Raw genomic sequence first — 23,276 nt, forward strand, 5'->3', positions numbered from 1 at the left:
GTTCACTGTTTAATAAAACGATGCTTTTTGTTGAGTGTACCATCTCACCTTATCACTCATTGTCCGTGAATATTGTTGTTAAAATATGATGATGATGATGATGATGATGATGATGATGATGATGATGATGATGATGATGATGACAATGATATCAGGGAACTTTTACATGTGACCAGATCAGACAGAGTATGCACAACATGGAAAGCACGTTTTAGATACTAACTAGATTGTGTATGATTATAAGAGACAGGTCACTAGCCATTTTTTTTACTGTTTATCACTTTATATGTACAGATATTGCTTTCTAATCATTTAAAATCATTTAATTTGTCTGTATACATATAATGGGAATATTTATTAACGTTCAGTATATGCAGTTATCATGGAGAGGGTCATGTTTTACAAAATGGGAAAAAGGGGAGGGTCACTTTTTACAAATGGAGAATGGGGGAGGGTCATGTTTTTCTTAACAGACCTTGTGTGATTTCCCCCGCACCCCCCCCCCTTCTAAATACTGAAGGCTCCCTTTAAGGACAATGGAAATTTACATCTATTAACATTCTTGCCAAAGTATCTTTGCTCATTTATTTTCCTTTTTCCTTCCATAAGGAGGATATGTATTAGTGGGTGAAAATTCTGGGTGTGTGTGTGTGTGTCTGTGTGTCTGTCTGTCTGTCTGTCTGTGTCATCGTTTCCGCCAAAACTGCTGGCTCAATTGAAACGAAATTTTGAAGATGTATTCCGTAGGGTAATGGCAAGAACTGATTAGTTTTGGTAAACATTCCATGAACACTAATGAGCAATTTGTGTAATTAGTGGTTTTCGGTAATGAGGCTATATATCAGGAATGCACGCTTCAAATTCACTGTAATTTGGTACATACATTTGCAATACCTAAGTTCATCGGTCCTGAAAATATTATTGATGTAGCTGTCAGTTATTGGCATATTTCGGTAATTAGATGCAGTGGCCACAAAAAAGAAAAGCATTGTTTCTGGTCAGGAAATGTTGTCCAAATTCGATGCGAATTTTTTTTTTAATTGTTCATGATTAGTTCTTCAGTTCTTTTTACTGAAGTAGCAATTAACATAGGTAGAGCTATTTTATGTTTTCCCATGGATCCGCAGACTGCATTGGCTGGAAGAATACAGGGAAAGATATTTCAGTGATGCGCAGTGACCAGTAACAATTCCTTCTCTTTTGTTGGCCTTTATTAAAAATCCTACTATAAACTTCTATAAAAGCTCACATACATGTTGTAGTTGGCCATAAAATCGTATCTGCAGGCAATCAAACGATCTCTTCACTATTTCAAAATTTAAAATCTTGTTTTTACTTTGTTTGATACTCACGCATTTGGGTTTCTGAAAGCATGCATGGGGAGGATCTTCGGGTCAAACCAGGTCAGCTTCAACTTCCGGGTGAAATCACCAGCTTTCTACCGAAAATTCTTGCATCCATACTAACTTTTCTTCGATCAAAATTGAAAATCTTCTCTTTTTGTTTTAATATAAATCATTCGATAGTAAGGGTGAGTATTTGCTGCCAGAATGCATGCATTTATTGGTAAAAAAGAACATATTATCACAACAATGCAAATGACAAAACTAAATGTTGTTACTGTGTTGCAATGTTGGGCAGTGTACTAAGTGGTTTAATTAGGTCAATTTTCCCCAATTGTTCGACATTGATTGGCTTTGTTCTAAGACCGTTCAAAGCATTCGGGTTGCTTGTATTGAACGGTATGTATATTGAAATATATATCCATACGTTTCTGTCAAGATCTGAATTTTATATTTTGAGAAACCAAACGAACTTGAGAGCCATGAGAATTCACCCCATTGTCGCTTGCATCGCGAAATTCTTGAACTGAGTGTTACATAAAGGGCATATTGCCATAAACGAGAATCAAAGTATAGAGCGGTATCATGCTTACCATAAAGCATGTAAACTTTCTGATGCGTACTATTGCAATATCCGGTTTGAATTTTGTTTATTAGTTGCCGTGGAATCGAGTGTACATATCCCGGTTATGTAGATGAACGCGAAAATCGGAGTGTTCAAAGTCGAGTCAAGCTTTCCTGTATTGAGAATAAGTTGCGGACATTTGAATAACTTTTTCGACAACTAACTTTTACTGATACTTTAAAAATCACAGATACAGCGCTAAATTTCGTTATGTTCAAATCATACCAATAAGCAATCCATACATTTGTTCGGTATGCATGGGTAAATGTACGTATGTCTGTATGCATGTCGGATATATGTGTATCCTTGTATATTTGAATAATTTGATTTCAAAAGCCATTACACCTGTTCCACTACATGTACATACATAGATTGATATCAAAAAGTACTTTCAGATGTCTTATAGTTTGGCACACCTTTTTGCCAATTCAGGAATATAGCATGTACTAATAAGCCTACTATAACAAAGATTGTTGGATTCCAGCAATTATTATGTGTAGGAACAAAAGGCTCAATAATACCCTTATGGAAGGCATTCAGTTTAAATCTGTTTAAAGAAATACATTCCAGGGACATATAATCTCGTTTTAAAAATATAAGTGAAAAATATTTAGTAAAATCTGCATATTGTGTTGGTCTACTTCACGTGTAATTGTCTTCCTTCACTTCTACTAAATCTCATCAAACTGTCACAAAAGTACTGTGACCAACGAGTATCTTGTCTTATGATTTAAACAATTTCACACACGTTTATAGAATAACCTTATAGTTTAACTTCGATCTACCTACACTATTTTCTGAAGCCATGTTAATGGAAACAAGATTTTTTAAATTATAATTTTGCCTAAGTAATGACTATCACCATTCTACCATCTGGTGGTAAGCTGTAGCTATGGAATTTGTCATGCTGATCACATTGTCTACCACGACAGATCGAAAACTGCTTGTGCCTTATAACATGTGTAAATCTTATATTAACAATGTAATCTACATTGTCACTCACAAAGCTTGGGGTTCTGTTATTGGTACATATATTTATCCGAAATTGAAAATTCCGTAAAAATGACACTGTGTAATCACGTTTTCAAGTACAAAGAACGCTAGCGGTATCATTTGCATATAATTTGTATACAGATGTTGCCTAAAAAACTATGTGAAAAACAAGGTGGGGTCGGGTAACCGGAACCAAACTACTTTTTTATTTGGCCTATGCATTATGTTTTCGAGGTTGCACTGTAGTGCAACTATCACTAGTAAGCACGCGCACTAATGCAATTAATCTCTGGTACATACAGAATAATATATTTAAATATGATTTTATTTTGCAGTGATCTTCGAAACAATCAAATTATTTATTTCGAGAGAGATCTGTTTTCAGATTTAACCAATCTACAAATACTGTAAGTTGTTTGATTCCTAGTATTTAACTCATGTGTCGTTATCAGCAAGAACTTAGTTAATGAGTTTATGTTGATATCAAATAATAATAACGAGTGTTATATACACATAAGTTTTTCACACACCATTAACACAGAATTTACGCTTTGTGAACGTAACCGTAATTTTCAGTTTCACCACAACTCTGACCTTGATCCTTGTCATAATTTTGATAGGAAACAGAAAATTACAATGATTGAAAGTTGAGCACTGACAAGATATGGAAAGGAAAAGCTACTAGTATTTTCTACTTCTACATCTAAATTATTCTAGCTATTTATCTAGAATTCGTTCATTTATAATTACCTCAAGAGATAAAACTATATTTGTTTCATGATATATTCATCAAACAAATATCAAAGGGTACTTTTCCGATATCAGCTTCCCCCCCCCCCCCCGCCTGGGTTTAATAAGGCCAGTAAAAATAATGTATTCGACGTACGATTTTACATATCTAAAGGTACCTTCATCTGGAATATAAAGTTGATATAGTGTACATGACGCAAATAACATAATTCTCGCGAAAAGGTGAAAGTATTGCAAATATTTTTATTGAGACGCTGAATTAATTAATTAGTTTTAGCTGTAATAAATGAAACCAAATGCAAACACAACTTTTAGAGTGTTGATGTGAGTCGATAAATCCTAAAGGTTAGTTTTCTTCTTCAAGATATTCTGATGTGTATGCCCTTTGCTGTATTGCTGGTACTCCAGAAGATGGGATTCGAGAATGCTTGCCTGAAGCCAACGTATTTCGTTCTTGTAATGATTTACTACCAAACACTGCAGTACGTGTCTCCACTTGGTTGATTGGTACATTGTCTTTTTTACTAAACCTACATTGTTTAGCATGGCGACTCAAGAAGGAACAGCGACCTGAGCTCAAATCAGTTGACACAATGATGATACTAATTATTACAATAACTGATCTTCTAAAATGTGTATATTTGATAATCATTGGCAGTGTTGACGGATTCTACAGAGACGACTATTTACTTCATGATATAATATGGCGTAGTAGTATTTTCTGCAAATTTGTGGGAATTTTAGCCAGTATGTCAAGTCAGATATCACTCTATGTATTGACTGTCATGACCGTAATAAGGTGCGTAGTTCTTGCTAATCCGTTGAAGATGATCCGTGTGAGTCGCAAGCGGGCTGGTTCAATTATAGCAGTCGGCATAACCATTCATTTGATATTAGCCATACTACCCGTCTGTCCCATCAACTATTTTGGAGAACACTTCTATGGCGATAATTCTGTTTGTTTGCCATTCAAACTTCGGCATGACAAACCTCCTGGCTGGGAGTACTCGTTTGTGATGTTTACCATGCTCGAAGTACTGTACCTTATAATAATATCGACATGCTATATTATCATATTGGTTAGTAAGAACAAGAGTAGCAAAAAAGCTAGTGAAAACAGGCGTTCTCGTGTTCAGAAGAAGATGATAGTCATGGTGTTGTGTATAATTGGTGCAGATCTTCTAGTTTGGTTACCCATTGTCTCTGTAACCTTCATGGGTATTGCCGGAATCAAATTGTCAGGCGTCGTGTATGCATGGATAGCAGTTACTGTTCTACCACTAAGTTCATTGGCTCATCCTTTTCTCTTTCACTTTTCAACCGAAAAATATAAATTTATAGACATCAAGGGAATAGTGAAGAAGACACAAGCGATGTTAAGAAAGAGAGAAGAAGGAGGTATGGAAACTTTATTACATGGAATGTTTTGTAAAAACTACTGTTAGTACTACTAATGTGTTAGTTATATCACTGAAGTCTCGATATGAACCCAAAATAATAATCAAGAGTTAGATATTTTTCTTTGTCCTCATATCGCAATTTTATTTCATGACGTAAATTGACAGAAAACATGCTATTTTGTTTCTCCTCTCGAGTACCAAAACGCGATATATTTGTACACAAGAAGGATAGATAGTTAGGTATTCAAAGAGTTGAGGTGTTTAACATTTGTGCCTCTTCCCTTCTTTTTCATTTTAATACGTTGCTTCGTACACACTGCTTTTCATTTATGATACAATTGAGTGGACACAATCTTTATTAAAGATTGCTCATGTCACAGCAACAATTCCTTGCCAGATACAACGAAATCCTTGTTAGCTGCACAAATTGGCAAAATAATATTGTATTAAAACATAACACATCAAGACACTATAGAGCCACCCACAGAGCTCAGCATACACAATGAAGCTTCATGAATTACTTTCTATAAAATAAGTTCTTTTCAAATGACAATTCATTAGGTCTTAAAGGGAAACTCCACAAATAAAGGTATTTTTCATAAACATTGAGATTCAGAATAATTTCATGATTTCGTATCACATACATTTCTTGGTATTTCCAAACAGAAAATGTTAGTTCTATTCCACCTGCATTATTCTTGTAGTGTTACACTGTTGTATCATGGGACTTAGCATACAAGAATATTTATGAGCTGTTCTCTGAATACTCAAAAACTCCCAAGAGCTTATAACTTACAGATAAATAATCATAAATAGGTCTGCACGACTTCATAAGGCAAGAGTAGAACAATGAAGGTGAAGAAGAGTTCCAATTTGATGTTTTCTTGATGTTTCAATCGAGTGAAATAATATTATGAAAATACCATCATTCCTGGCGTTTTCCTAATCAATACCATTGTTGTTCAAAAGTATTAGAGAAACAATTCAAAAGGGAGCAGGTGTATATGACGAAAACATCTAGACTTTGTTGGAAACCAGTCTTTCAAAATTTTAATGAGATATCGATGACTCAACTAAGTGCATTCATCGAATGGGATGCATTTCTGGAAGAAGACAGTCGAAGAGTAACAGATGATCTACATACAGCTCTAACATCACTTCATAAATCCAACTGTTGTCATGGAAACATAAAAAACGAGGATGTCATGATTGATACGACTGACGTATGTTTTGTTTGGCATTTTAGTTAAATTGCAATACTGTATCAGAAATATTCTATTGTATAAGTAATTTCATTTCTGATGTTGATAATAATGATGTTTGTGTTGTTGTTGTTGTTGTTGTTGTTGTTGTTGTTGCTATTGCTATTGTAATTGCTGTCCAGATACTGCTTTTGTTCAGATGTTTAATCCAGACAAACATTTAAGTCATCGACTGTTATTGATGATCATGATAAATTACTCGAGTCAGCATTGTCTCCATAGGGCATATCTTTCAAATGCAATCAAGTTTATGTGTCGCAAATTAAAACCATGAGGGTGTGAACAAAACCGATACTCTCTTCCGTTCCAGTTAATCTAATACTTACAATTTAGAAGTTCATACAGTTCAGTTGGCCTATATGTACAGAAATCTTCTTTCAAGCTATTGCCAAAATCAATATAATTTCGAACATAATTGCATAACAGAACAACTATTTCCTTCTATGGTTATTGATATATTTGTAACACCTTTGTTTAAGAAGTTTGTGTTGCTCCTGCCTGCTTATATACTAGTTAATACATTGTGAACCACACATGGTCTCTTAGATTAAATATGGGTCTGACATTACATATACGTTTACTCTAACATGTTAAGAAGGCCATCCTCATTCAGTGATCATGGATTATACTATTGACAAATTTGCTTTTCTTAGAAAACGTGTTATGGTGCATTCTTGATGTGTGAATACCCAAAGAAAAGACCATCGAAGAATGATTCAAGTAATACAAAAAGTAAAGAGTCAAAACCCAGTAAAGAAAAAGATGCAACTGTAAATAAATCACAAAACCTGCAAAACAAGAACACGGAGGCCATCGACAAGAAACAACCCGAAGATGCGGAAAATGAGAAACCTGGAGTCATCGAAGCGAGTAGTACACATATGAAAATGTCTGACGACTTACAAAACTCACAATCTGGGGCTATCGAAGGAAATGATACGTACACCGAGGATTCAGAAAACATGGGAAGAAAGGAACCTGAAGTAAACAGAGAGAAAGGTTCAGGCAGGAAGCAATATGAACACCTACAAAGTAAGGAATGTGAGTCCAACCATGAGAACGATACAGGCAGTGAGCAATGTGAACACTTGGAAAGTAAGGAGTCCGAAGACAACATATGGAAAGATACAGGCAGGGAGCAAAGTGAACACTTGGAAAGTAAGGAGTCCGAAGACAACATATGGAAAGATACAGGCAGGGAGCAAAGTGAACACTTGGAAAGTAAGGAGTCCGAAGACAACATATGGAAAGATACAGGCAGGGAGCAAAGTGAACACTTGGAAAGTAAGGAGTCCGAAGACAACATATGGAAAGATACAGGCAGGGAGCAATGTGACAAACTTTAAAGTAATGAATTTTTTAGCGTGACCGGTTTAGAATCTACAGGTTACAGGTTCGAGCCTTGTCGCTGCCTGCTGTTTGTTCTGAGTCTGAGTGGCTAAAGTCCTTGGGCAAGATTTGAACCACAACTATGCCTCAGTCAACCCAGCTGTATAATTGGGGAGCTGGTAGGATGTAGGTTGCAATGTGAAGTTGACGAGGACTAAAAAAGAGCCGTTGTGCCGTTCTGATCCGAACCAGTGGTGATAATTGTAAAGCGCTTTAAGCCCGGCGTTGGAAAGCGATACAACATTATTATTATTGTTATTATTATTATTATTATTATTATTATTATTATTATTATTATTATTATAACCCACTGGCCATAGCTATGTGACATAGGAATGGTTTCCTAGTTGGATCAAATCAGAAATGACTAATGCACATTTGAGTATGGAGGGTTATTTAGTATATATATTCTATATGCATGTATACTTTTTGTTTAGAGGTGTTACACTAAACTTTTAATGATAATGTTCGGACATGTCACATCAAATTTCCTATAAGCTGATAAACTGTTGCGAAATTGCCATATCTCTTAATACATACTGGTACACATATTGCGTGAATGTGTGTTTGAAACATTATTGTATTTATGTTAATTACACCAGTTTGTGCAAAAACAATTGAGCATGTTCATATTAAATGGAAGACGTTTCACGATCTCAGGATCGTACTAGATTGATTGCGCATCCTCAGAATTATCGTAGATATGTTACCGGCGGTTGTGTTTGCAACAACAGTATTGCATGAAAATTCAATTTCTACTAATTCTGCTAATTATTGAAAACTCATTTTACACCATGTTCTACCACTTTGATTGTTTCTAGACTTTTGATGTATATTGTTAAAATGCACTAACAATTATTTATGTTGCAACTAATTCAAGATTCGGCCAATATTTTCACTAGGTTGACTGGACTAACACCAGTCGTTAAATGCTTTATTTTGCAACTGCATATAAGGCTAAACCATGAGTTTGAAGTTATGACGTAGGACCATCCATCCTACTATGCCTTTGCTAGCATATTTTACTATCCAATCAGATTGTTTTAACATGTATTTTATTAAGAGACATTCATTTTACTTCGACAAGAATATGTATAATTAAAGTAATAATTGCCGTCTTGTAATAGGCAAAGTAACACAGTTTTGAAGTTTGTCTGAAGCATTTCAACATATAAACATGTAACACTGTCTATATGTAATGATTTCTTTTCAATCTTAGTTTAAATCGGTCTACATATTTCTGATTGAAATCATTGTAATTAGTGACAGACAAATCACTACTATGTTACAATGTTTGTTTTATTTGTTACATCGCGTTAATATTATAGTGTTTTCAAAATGAGGGCTTTCTGTAGAAGTGGAATTTAGTATAGTACTCAGTCAGAACAGTAAGAAAGACACTACCACATTAAATTATATTAATTTCACGATGACACCGCCTTCTTACGTTAACACTCCTAGTAATACAAGTATGTGTCACAACATAACATTCATGTAATATTTGCATTGCTATTTAAATAAATAGATGTCAGTTTTTATTTATATAAATTCCTGGTTATCAATAAATTAATAGATCTATCTTTCAACTGGATTCCTTGTCAAGCTTTATCAGACTTGTTGTAGTCTTGACGAAGCAATTTATAGTGCACGTACAGGCAACAGTATAAAAGCGGACATAAACACGAATTTTGTACTGTGAATTTTGAGAGTGACTGCTACTGTGTCAATTGTTTTTATATAAGAAAACAAACCTACTCAAATGTGACCCGAGTGTGTAAAATTCGTTCTGAATGTGTAACTAATTTCAAATCACTTTAGTGACAGGTTCCTTTTACGAAATAGATGGTGTTATCACGGAAACCAGAGAATTTTGCCGGATAATTCCAGGATTATATATATAGGTAACCATTGGAAACAGTAGGCTGGTGAGGGCGCGGCTCCAATATACTGGTTATAAAGTTAATCAGTGTACTTCTAGATATTTCACGATATACAATGTAGTTTATAAAGGTTAATGTGTTCACATAGGTATTGGCTCATGTTGATATGTACTGAATGAAACATAACAATATAATGTTTAAGTTTTTCTCTTGAAAAACAATATATTAATTAACCAATGGGATTTGGTAAAATATGAAAACTGTAAATATTTAAATGTTTTTTTGGTTTTTTTTAGTTTTTTTTATTTGTTTTTTTTTATTTTATTGTTTTTTTTTTAATTTCTGTTCAATTTCAATCTGTCATAAGGACCATCAGCTTGAAATACTGATGGGCTAACGGAGAATCAGAATCAGGCCACAGACCGACAAACCAACGTTAATTTCACTCAGTTCCGACATAATGGAGTGCTCCCATCTAGTCTTTGCGAGTTCTGGCCTTCAGCTGTCTATTTGAGGGACTCAATGGAAAGAAGTGTTTCATTTACTTCAGTACTGTAACACGTATTAAGCTACCCTGAATAAGTGAATTTTATTATTATCTATGCCATCCAAAAACGAAAAACAATTAATGCAGCGACTACACACATAATCACTTAGTCACCACACGTCAAACTCTAATATTATATGGCACGAAAAAGAAAAGTACAACCTTACAGCTTTTTAGTTTTTAAACAGCGCTCCTAGCGTCCAAACTATACAATCGTTTGTTTTTTCCGTCGAGGCCCCAACAACCGGAAGATAAATGATGTCATTCAGTATCCTACACGTTTTCACTACGTGTGAGGTTTATATGGCGGTATAAATTTATTATCTGAAGTGTTTCAAACGAGAAAGCAAACCTTTTTTCCCTGATTGATTAAAATGTATATCTATTATAAAATATAGCCTTACATATAGTCCCTTGCTAGATAGGTTCCATAATGGTTGAGGCGATGTTTTCTTCTGATCTGAATTAATATCGAATATATGATCGAGTCGGCGCTACGAGTTTATTATATAATTACGACCAATACTACCACCACCACCACCACCACCACCACCACCACCACCACCACCACCACCACCACCACCACCACCACCACCACGATGAATATATTGATAGATGGTCAAAGAGCTGTAGTAATAGCTGTATATGTGTTAATCCATTGCATTTTGGATTTTGGTATCTACGGAGCGCGCGTGGTGCAGTCTTTCAGTTCTTACTATTTGCCAAGTCATGGTCATACATTTCAAGTTGAACGACATTTTCTTGTGCATTGTATATTATTTCATGGCCGGAAAGCTGTAAGTGAGAAAGTGGTGACAAATATCAACGAAATTCCACACTTCTTGTGTAATTTAAACTTTTCTTCTCATTATCATCATAGCAAATACCAGCTCTTCTTAAATATCTTTGTGATTTGGGCACGAGATTGCGTCCTGGGGCCGGGGGCCGGGGGGTCCGGCGAGCACGCGGTCTTCGTATACGCGTGAACTGTTCTTGACGTAATAATAGCTGCTGCCGAGGGTTCGAGTTAAAGTGAGGATTCAACAGTCGTAGCCCAAACGTCAAATAAAAGTGAGACGCGGATAGAACATTATTTGAAGGCCACATCACATGCATCATGTCAAGTAAATATCTGTAGGTCTTGGATTCATATCATCGAAATATATACTACGGCTAGCGGCTAGACCGACTTAGCCAATCAGAGGCCTTGCTTTCAGTTGGTTATATAGACCCATGACCCACTCTTTCTGAGGGGTGTGACCTATATTATGCTCAGCACTCAATTTGTATGCAACAAATTACACAAAATTTTGAAAAAAGATCCGTTTGAGCCAATCACGCCGTAGTATAAGTAAGATAGACAACTCGTTCGGTAGGGTTATGTGCTAAAAACTCGGGGCTTCGCCCCTTCGTTTATTGGCAAATACCCCTCCCGAACTCGTTGACTATCTATTACATATTTTTTTATATTTTATGGTGTTGACTTTTGCCATCAGTCTGAGATCGATACAATGTACAAACAAAACAAAGAGGACATTTTCATAGCGATACTTTGTATCTACTTGTAGAGGGCATGTCCGTCAAAAAAAATCAAAACGCAGGTCAAGGTACGCTAAGTAAAACTTGAACGTCTTTGTAATCAACTTATCCTTGAATCGTGATTTAGAGAACTTTGTCCAAAAATCTCACATTTTGGATTCCACACCTTCATTTTCCGCTATCTTATTCCTGTGTGTGCCCAGTGCAGACGAGGGTCGTGTTCTTGCGTCAGGAACAGCGCGCCTAAACGCACCCAGAGTGTTTGATTACGGAATCGAACGAGTTAGCGAAAGCGGCGAAATTATTGATCATTTTTGAATAATATAGAAGACGGTTATACAATTAAATACAGCGGAATACAGTAAGGAAATTATCCAGGTAAGAAAAATAAGTTTGAATTTAAATTTTTCTCGACGAAAATCAGTTGCTTTTTGACTCAGAACATAAAGCCTTTCAAATCACAGTATCGAGTATGTACGTGCAATGCACTCGTACGTACCGCAGAACATATGGATATCATTCGTGCGCCTTGGGCAACGTTAACAGTATGGTATATATGTCCCCATATGGAATTTTAAATAGTAAATATACTGGTGAATATGCGATCTTTTAGTATTTTAGTATTTTGATTTTTTGTGTCCAATGTAGTCGATTAGACAATCCCCACCCCAAATACTTTTCCTAGTTCAGTTGAGGAATATACCCGAGATCGATTCTTATGAATGACATTTGTCATTACGAGTCATAAGCAATTTGATTAATTTTTTTAATGTAGTGAATACGGCTCGATTTCTTTATTTACCTCAATTTCCTTCGTTTATTGTCGTTTCTTTCGTGTTGTTTGTTCCGGGTGTGATCGCCGAAAAAAACACACAAAAAAAACCGCAGGGAAAAACGAGGTAAATTGATTGAGGCAAGTAATGAAATCGAGCTGTATTCACCACGTCAGATTTTAATCAGATTGGAGGCAAAGATGCCAAGTGACAACAACCCCTTAGTAAACGATCGAGCATATCCCTGGCGAATGACGGAGAATAATGTATATGTATATGTGATGTAGACACGTGCGCGTTGCAACGTTGTCATGACTACAGAGCAATCATATAGTTTTAATTCCATACTTTGGTTGAAACAGTCCACACCATCTTTACTGTCTTGTCAATGAATGGTTCGCCCGTTCACAATCCTCGAGCGGGAAGATAATTTATATTGAAGCCCGCCCCCTTGCGGTCGGAAGATGAATTCACAAACTCCGCCGTGACAGAGTAAATCTTGTTGACAAGCTTAAGTACAAGTGGCTACCAAGGATATAGCTCTGGATATATATTGCTTCAGTGTTGTCGATACACCCCCCCCCCCCACCTCTGTTTTGTAGTAGTGTAGTACGAATACAAACAATGTACATGTACACTGTTACTTTGTTTGTATGGTGGTTGGATAAACAGATTACTCGTACGAAAAATTACTACCTCTCTCTAGATCTATGTCAAGAAAATATAAACTTTATGGTATTGAATCCAGTACTTTTTCCTCGGGTTTGTGTATGTGTACTCAGATGGCCCTAGGGAGATACATATATACAGTATGCACCATAGCAATATTACTTGTATACATACACGCACGTGCACTCACATACACATTGTCTGCTCAGTATTTCGCAACAAATACAAATGTAACAAGAAAGTCTTCTTTCGCGGTGAGTGAACCTCCGCGATCACAGAAACAAGTGTAATTTTACCCCTTTCATATATAGTTGGCTAAATACGTCAATATCAACGATATTATTGACATTTCACTGTATTCTGATAGAGAAATATTCTGAGACATAACTCGGGAAACAAATGAATGTGCGACCGACCTCAGAGTTCAACACAGCAAGATTGTTAAGGTTCGAACTTCGAACGAACATCAAGCGTTCCTCATGGCGTCTACCCCCCCCCCCCCCACCCACCCACCCACCCACCCCTCCCCTATGCGTCGGAGCAGCATGTGTTTTTCATGGCTGAATTCGTTGAGGTTTGAGGGACAGGGCTCGAAATTAATGCCGTCGCGCGGTAATAGCTCAGAATATTTCTATCATTTTCAAAATTATGCTTAAAATTGGTAAAAGGCATATTGCATTCCTCACAAAAACAATTTTTTGACCAGTTTTTGCGCATGTGCAATAAATGAAATTATCACAGCCCCACGTAGCATAGGCGCACGATGAAGCTTCAATTGTGTCATAAACACAGGTTTTAGGCATCATGACCCATGACATGCATGACCTTGGAAGACGCTCTTTGTTCATTGCGCATGTGCAATAAATGAAATTATCACAGTTTCACGTAGCAAAGGCTCACAATGTTTGTTACAACTTACAAGCTTCAATTGTGTCATAGATTTTACAAAAATTGTACAAAATGACTCAAAAGGAGAAGTGATAGTTGATCATTTAAATAGTTTCAGCATTGGAATGTTTGAATGTAAATTTGTCGGTGTCGACGCTATGCAACAACGTCTTCAGTGCTATTGCCTATTGCTAACATTTATATAGTAACACTACACTTACAAGTTACAGACGACGCGTAATGTATACTGTACTGCAAGGTCAACCAAGACTTGCATGGCATGTTACCGATGTTTACATTATTACTTTTATACAGTAGTAAATCCCAAAGAAGTAGTAATACTGAGTTCTACAAATGTTTACATGTTTTCTGGTGTCAAGTTCACACTGAAGAAAAATCTTTCATAGAAGTAATGATTTATAAAAATGAAAATTCCTCTAGCACACTGATGACAATCACGCAAGTGTTTCAAAAAGTTACATACTAAATTTCAAATTGGATCCGGATAACTTGAAAAAATTGCTAGCGGTGTCAATGCCACTTTGATTAATAGGACGAATGTATTAGTACTCCTGATAAAATCATACAATAGTTCATTGCTACAGATATACACCCATCAGGATGATAAGTATTCATCTTCTTACAAAGTTGTTCTACGGACTTGTCAATCTTGCTACAATGAAGGAAAGAGACCTGTAACAAGGAATTCAATAAAGAGAAGAGAAAACAAGTTGTAGAGAGACTGGCAGGACAGAAAGGACAGAGAATAGAACTGAAAAAATACAGATTTTTTTCCTTGCCCCCCCCCCCTTTTTTTTTTATTTCGCCCGCCCGCCCCGCCTGACTATTCCACTGGAGATGAGAAACGAAAAAGGTCACCCTAAGTAATATATAGTCAACTCGTTCGGGAGGGTTATGTGTCAATAAACGAGGGGGAGTAGCCCGAGTTTTTGGCACATAACCCTGCCGAACGAGTTGTCTATCTTACTTATACTACGGCGTGATTGGCTCAAACGGATCTTTTTTCAAAATTTTGTGTAATTTGTTGCATACAAATTGAGTGCTGAGCGTAATATAGGTCACACACCCTAAGAAAGAGTGGGTCATGGCTCCATTTTAACCAACCGAAATCAAGGCCTCTGATTGGCCTAGGCGTAGTATAATGGATGTTTGTGTGTTATAGTTTAATAACGATCATAGAAACATTTATTTTATCCCTTTCATAAAGAATTGGCTAAACACGTCAATATTATCGATATTATGGATATTTTATTGTATTCTGATAGAAATATTCTGATACATATCTTGGGTAAACAAGTGCCTGTGCGCCAGCTCCTTTACTGATAAAGGATATGATAGGAATGTGAAACATAGGAAAAATTGTATATTATATCGAAAGTGGTTATCCTTGAAATATCAGAGCTTTCGTTTCTAGATGAGCGTTAGGCCTATTATATGATGAACACAAGGAATATGTTGTACACACAAGCTAGCAACGTGGCTGGTGCCATGCCGATAGCTGCCACATTCCATTCCGCCTCCAACGATCACGTGATATGAAACCGACAGTGGAGCAGTCGGTGATAGGTCAGTGAATCCATCAACATAAAGAGGAAAGACATGTCTTCATATGTTGATACACTGCAGTGCACAACGCGCGATACTACATTTAGGTTCTACACCAACAAGTATCTATGAAGCCCGGGTCCGGGCGATGAAGTAGACGACATATTTCCTTCTTCATTGGTAGGTTCAGTATTTCAATATATTTTTTGTCATACGTTTGACTGTGCTACGTTTCGAGCTATGTAATGTGTAACAGTGGAAGACAATGGCGAGGTCTCACTCACATAAGGTCAGATCAATAACGAAGGGTTACCAAATGTGTCATATTATTAACTTGTACGAGACACGTACAAATCGTGACTCCTAATTCAAACTCTCGTCACTCTGATTTGATAGTAATGTTCGTAAGATTTCCGTCGAACTAGACGATTATCTGTGTTATAAGCCAACTGATTTCACTTGTACCTCACGGTTCCCTAGCTGTTAGACTCTTGTTTAGTCAGGACGACAAAGTCAAGTTACCTTACACGGTTTGAAGTGCAATTTTTTACATCATATTTGGTTAGAGTAATATCTGGATCTTCAGAAAACTGATGTTGCCCCACTGGACTCTCTTGCGCAAACCCACAGGAGGCAGTTTCCATGGTAACGGTGACATAATTTTGAAGGACGCTAAACGTTAAAAAACGTCATATCTCAGGCTCCAGAAGTGCTATAATCATAATCTCCGTCTCCCCAAACATATATATACATACTTATTATGATTCATGCAAGAATATGAAAATGTTTAGTACTGGCATATCACCGCTGAGGAAGGTACATCTCAAATCCTATCAGATATCGTTGTAAACTTGAAATTAATCACCCGGTATGGGTAAATAAAGAGTCAAACATATCTGAGAAACGACTTATTACTGCAAGGGAAGAAATCTACTAAACACAACAGACAAGATTTCAGCCTTGGCGCCCTGACTACAAAGGCATAGCTCGCTTAAATTTGCACCGGAAAGGTGCAATCGAGGGCACAGGGTACTCTCTTCATTCGGCCTTTGTTCTGCAAAAGTCAAACTCAGGGCCACAGACTCAATGACGTATTGCCTGTCAAGCATATGGCCACACAGTATTACATTGTTGTTGTTTTTTAGCACAACTGAACTGATAAGGTTCATGGCAATTACGTTCTGATTTATAATATATAGTTAATCTTATAGTGTAGAGTAAAACTGATACATTTGTAGCAGCAGGATTCGTGTGATCATCATCTCATCTCAGCAACAATGCGTGCCCCTGTGATCCGACATCATTCTAGCCGCCCAAGGCTAAAAAATGGCCGTATAGTGTATATAAACAAAACAAACCAGTGATGCTATAAATTCCACCTTGGCAGAACAAATGCCAGCTTTTGTATAGGCTATGCATGACTATAACAATTTTTATAACGCCTTCTTTATGAATTCATGGCGAATTACTATCATTTTATTGCAATAGTCGTTGCTCAGTAACGTATATGTTGGCACAGGAACGCGTATTATTGCATAGATTGTTGTTTTACGAATCCTGCTACAACAAATGCATCAATATACGCTCTACACTAATAAGACAATTGGTGTTCTTTCCATAGAAGTAGGGGAGATATAGTCAAGTCAAAACGTTATATTTAACCTGTCGACAAGGAATCAATCTAAGAAACACTACCCGTCTAGATGCGTTGGTATGTTCATTGTGCGAGGTAAGCTGTAAAACACAGTTACAAATCCATACTACAGCGGAACATAAACACCTATAAATGACACAAAGTTTAGATTTATGTTATTCAAATATAATTAAGAACTGATCCTCATCACAAAAGTCCCTATCGACTTTCATATTCAGTGATTGTCGTAGTCATTCAAACTCCGATCCGGTTCAATACAATCGCTTTGGTTTCGCCATATACATACTCTTATTGAAATGAAAACAATGAAATGATTTGTAGGTCCACTTTCACTTCTCATATGTATACGTTACATGTGTGCGGGGATGGAGAGGGTGGGATGCTGCATTGTGTTAGCCTGTCTACGTCGGTGGATCTGTGGGTATGATAGCGCTGATAATACTGTAGAATATTATCAGGGGCAGAACGTAAACACAGATTCTGGGACGTAGACAGACTGTACATATATTTGAATCATGGTTCAGTTAGAGGCAGACAACATGCATTCAGCATCCCTGCTAAGCTCACCAGCTGGAGGCCACCAGGCATTAGATCGGGTTTCACTCGATACTTCTCGGTTTCGGATATCTCAACGTCTGCTTTCTCGTAATAATTGTTTGTACACCACCACCACCACCACCACCACCACCACCACTACCACTAACAACAACAACATGTACAACCAACAAGGGCAACATAGACCACGAAAGCAACAGCAACAGCTACATAACTTATGTCTTATCTACTGTCTATTCATTTCTACCAAGCTATGCCACGAGTTGTGTAGGTCATTTCGTTGATTCATTAGTGACAGGATGCATAACATTGAACTCGAGACAAGGTGATAGTGACCTGTGAATAATATATGTTTTCAATTTGTTATCTTACAATTCAAAAACTATCAATGGTTTTTTTTTTCATTGTCACTTAACATTGTTAATTTTGATCACATACTAACGATCACTGCCACTTACAAACAACACGACGTATAAATGACGAACCGTGTGTAACTGACCTCAGTTAACGCTGGAGTGGATACTCTATGAGCATCGACTGAACTGTGACCTAGATATTTCCCGCCATAATTTTAGTCAAAATTATTCACTTTTGGAAAAATAATCTCGTTTTAATTTCATTTTGGTTTGGAGTAATTGAAAATAATACGTATTGGTAACTTAGTATCAAATACTATCAAGGAAATGACGTAAAAATGTTGAAAATAGAATGATATTTATAAAATAAAAATAATAATATAAAGATGGGGTATTACGTAGTACACGGACCATCATGTTTACATAAAGGTATAGTGATCAAACGCCTTGCACTCAACTTATGGAAACCATGTCAGCTGAAACAGAGTGCTGTCTAGCTGTCTAAACAACAATCGTACGTGTGCACTGCAAAATGTTGTTGTCTGGCTTGGCAAAAATCTTAAATTTACTGCATTTCATTGGCTGGTTTGGTAACAGTCTGACTATCATTTCATTGGCTGGTTTGGTAACAGTCTGACTTTCATTGTACACTTAATCTCAAAATTGTTACATTAAGTCTGGAGGGATTTGGTATTGTTACATTTTTTACATGACACATACGATTCGGATAACATGTATCTCAACAAATTGTTACACTGTACATGGTGATATGGTGTCGACCTCTTAGTAAAGGAGTATTTCACAGTTGGTGAAATGTAGTAATATTATCAGTTCATTGTTTTGACTGAGATAGTAGAATGTGACAATGTTGAAGACTGTTGTGTCATGCGACCTTCTGTTCTGTTTAGATGATAGCTTTCATTGTAGTATGTATATTAGACTGTAATGACGTCATCGGTCCGGACTTATCAGCCTGCGTTGGGGAAATGGAGATTAGACGCGCCCACAATGGCTGATGTGTCCAGTCATATACGTATATGTATAGCGATAGTAGTACATGTAAATAGCATACGAAACATAAAGGTAGCACAGTGAATAACATGAAGTGGAATTCGTAAAAAGCGAACTCTTTCATGTACATGGTTATTTTCTCCGCCAATAATAGGTAATACGTATGGCAGCTGTTATTTGAAATTACTCGCCAATCCTTTGTACCTACAGGACACGCAGACCCCTATCTGCTGAAATTGAAATCATTTGTTGTTCAGTCTGTCTGAATGTTATTGAATTGGATGGGCAACAGATGGCACCGTGTTAGCAAGCAATGAGTATATATGTATATACATGTATATATATTATTTTTTTGGTTTATTACTCGTAAAACAGGAAAATGTCAAGCTTAAAGATGAGGCCCGAAAAAGGTTATTACAAAACGCTGTTATCCCTGAAACATCCACACTTCAGCTAGCTAGCTAACTAGTCAGTGATGTGTGTGAGTGTAGTTCATTCGGGTCAATAACCTATGATTAATTTATGTAAATCGTCTCTACAAGCCTGTTACGTGAGTAAATCACTCGTCAGGAGATGTTGATGTCCTGACGAGTGATTTACTCACGAAACAGGCTTGTAGAGACGAAAAACCCGACTTGATTTTCTTCTACCCTCAACATATACTCCGCTCTGCGTGCAGACGTATCGAGCACTGTACTACGGACAAATCTTACCACTGACTTCCTATATATATATATATATATATATATATATATATATATATATACTTAATTCAAAAGAATAAGGTTGCAATAAGTCGTTACTCAGAGTTTCACGCTCGAAGCGATCTTCAGACAACTAAATTGGTTTTGTCAAGGTCACTTAATGTTTGTATGTATATATTGCTTAACAAGGTGGTCGGACTAAACTATTCCTTACGGGGGGTTTACTTCTATAGTTGGCGAGCGAGTATATGTAAAATCTATATGCTGGAGTTAACAGTGCTCAATACATATGTATTTAGAGCGAAATAACACGGTATCAAGTAAGATACATAGGAGCCGTTACACAGTGTTTCACTCTGTTGCAATCATCAGACGGCTAACGGTACAGTTCTATGGAGTTCCAAATCAAAATGCGAAAATTCCATATATAAACACACACACAGTTTTGGGCATTTTATTTACTCATGTATAGTTTGTTTGCGTGCGTGTGTTTATTTTTATCTATCTAGGTATCAGTCTCTGGTTTATCTGATATATTTATGTGTCCGTTTGTCGTCTTTCTGTCTCTATATTTATCTACCCATGTGTTTATTTTTGTTTGTTTGTTTGTTTGTTTGTTTGTTTGTTTGTTTGCTTGTTTTGTTTGTTCTCAGCATAGTTCCTTGTCTCAGTGTCGTTAGGAGACAATGGAGTGTGAACTACTCATGACGTCTCAAAACATAAACATATATGAACTAACACGACATGTCAATGGACTGTGCTCATTTACTATTGTAATTTGTTTCATTTATCTACGTGTATACCGAGATGTACTTTTCTTGTATTGTTTACTTTAGACACCGTGCAATGCAATTTCATTTCTCCGGATGACTTCAGATATACTTTTTTGGAGGCACATGTCTGTCTGTCTGTCTGTCTGTCAAGCAGGCAGGCAGTAGACGAACAGACAAGCAGACAGGCAGACAGACAGACAGACAGACAGACAGACAGACAGGCAGGCAGACCGGCAGGCAGACAGGCAGGGAGACAGACAGACATACAGACAGACATACAGACAGACAGACAGACAGACAGACAGACAGACAAAATATGTTAGTGTCATTGGAGGTAGTATTCATAAAATGCACATCTTTTATATATATTCCGTTTATCTTACAGAGATCATCGGTACGTCAATACATACCTGCAGTGTGATGAAGCAATATAACTCTATTGTATCAAATGGCAAGTATAAACTTACAAATGGAATTCACACTTCACGTTCAAAGAATCGATATATCTACAGTTTATGCATAGACTGTACTACGAGACTATGGCGAGCATTGACTTTCCGATCATGGCAGTATATCATTATCACACTCGTCATTTTTGTCGTGACATTCTTTATTGTACTACCACTGTGTTGTAGGAGTCTACCTTACTCCTTTTATTTCAAGGCAGATTGGGACAGAGACTTTGAAGCAGCTATCCAATGGAATGAGGAAAGGATAGTCGAAGCTGAGACCTATTTTCAAACTCTCAATCCTGAAAGAACACTACGTAATAACGCTGACGTCGAAGAAAATATACACATCGTTTTTGGCGTCATCACACTGGATAGGACAAAACATCACAAAGTTGACTCCAGTCAAAAATACCTAACTCAAGTATTGGCTGATATCGACAGGAGCATACAGCTACACAAGCCAGAACATATCAACAAACTATTTATATGTAATGTGAATCCCGACCCAAGTAAGCATTCAGAGGCTTTGGAATTATCAAAGTATTTCCCAATGATAGACGACAGCGCCACCAACGTCAAAGATGACCGTACAAAGTTAACGAAAGAAAAAGACGATTATGCGTTTTGTTTGAATCATGCAATGACGTATAAATCAAAGTATGTTATGATTGTCCAGGATGATGCCATACCAAACGAGGGATATTACGAAATATTACATGATTTATTGGAAAATAAACTCGAGAAGCGTGTAGTTCGGGACGACATTGTTATGGCTGATGGAAAATGGGCATACATCAAATTAAACTTTCCTCTTTATCTTGCCAGTTTTGATGCAGACTGGAGTTTTTTCCTTGAAGGTGTATCTATGTCACTTATAGCAGCAACCATAGTGACATTTGTTTACTGTCTTTTTCATTGCCAAAACCAAAAGTACTATATTTTTTCCGCATACTATGTTTTTATAACAAGTTTTGTTTATTTTTTGATATTGTTGTTGTTGATTAGTCGTCAGTATTTCCTCTTACTGCGCGGAATGTCGAAATGGTTTTACGAAATCCGTCCGGGGTCGAATTGTTGCACAGCTGCAGTGTTGTATCCTTCCGCTGTTATCCCTGACATAATTAAGTACCTGATTGAAACGAACTTTGACCCCAAGTATCCAGTCGACTTTGCTTTAAATGACTTTGCCAGAATCTCATCGTTACAGCAGTATGTGACTGTTCCAAATTTATTCACTCATATTGGAATGGTTTCCTCACTTCATTTAGATTCTCTTCGCCCTGTGGCATTTTACACGCCATGAAAAAAAGTAATTACTATATTTTGAAACGAAGATTTAAAAAGTCAAGTGTATTTTTGTGTCGTCTATAAATATCTATCCTTGTAGCTGTCTGACTGTTCGCCTTTAGTCTTGTCTGTCTGCCTACTTGTTTGACAGTCAGTCAGTCAGTCAGTCAGTCAGTCAGTCGGTCAATCAATCAGTCAGTCAGTCAGTCAGTCAAAGAATCAGTCATTCAGTCAGTCAGTCAGTCAGTCAATCAATCAGTCAGTCAGTCAGTCAGTCAGTCAAAGAATCAGTCAGTCAGTCAGTCAGTCAATCAATCAATCAATCAATCAATCAATCAATCAATCAATCAATCAAACAAACACAACATCCATCTGTGTTCTGTCTCTGGAGTTTAAAAAAAAAATTCGAATTTTAAAAAAGATTCTGTTACAGATTAATGATGGCATATTTTTGTTTGTTATGTAATGTACTTTCGATGAAAACTGGAATAATTCTCTATCTCACATATTTACGATTTCCATTCAAAACGATCAATCACTGATTGGTGATTGATGAGCCACCGATAGCACTAATTCAAGGACGAGTCCTATTACAGCAGTATTTTGTCTTACAACTTTCATATCTTGTTTTGACAACAGAACTAAAAGACAGTCAATAGAAATATAAACATATATAAAAAATATCCCGTAGAGATAGTTACATTTTTGGAATCCTTTTTTGAAGAAACTAAGTGGCCTTCATCAAATCACTCAGATGTCATCAAAGTAACCATGTTAAGGCATATGGTCAAGTGACCCCTTAGTAGAGTTATCAGACAGCGAACAGTTCTCAGACAACCACAGTCACGGTCGAGGGGGTG

General features: G+C 36.7%; 1 protein-coding gene across 1 annotated transcript; it reads left to right on the forward strand.

The window, feature by feature from the left end:
* The first annotated feature begins 15,708 nt into the window (after nt 1-15,708).
* LOC144448639 (GPI-N-acetylgalactosamine transferase PGAP4-like) lies at nt 15,709-22,432 on the forward strand. Its single transcript, XM_078138917.1, has 2 exons — nt 15,709-15,804; nt 21,063-22,432. Exon 2 carries the CDS (start codon nt 21,098-21,100, stop codon nt 22,430-22,432), a length of 1,335 nt encoding a protein of 444 aa, XP_077995043.1. The 5' UTR covers nt 15,709-15,804; nt 21,063-21,097.
* The last annotated feature ends 844 nt before the right edge of the window (nt 22,433-23,276 follow it).

This window comes from Glandiceps talaboti, chromosome 17, assembly GCF_964340395.1.
Source record: "Glandiceps talaboti chromosome 17, keGlaTala1.1, whole genome shotgun sequence".
NCBI lineage: Eukaryota > Metazoa > Hemichordata > Enteropneusta > Spengelidae > Glandiceps > Glandiceps talaboti.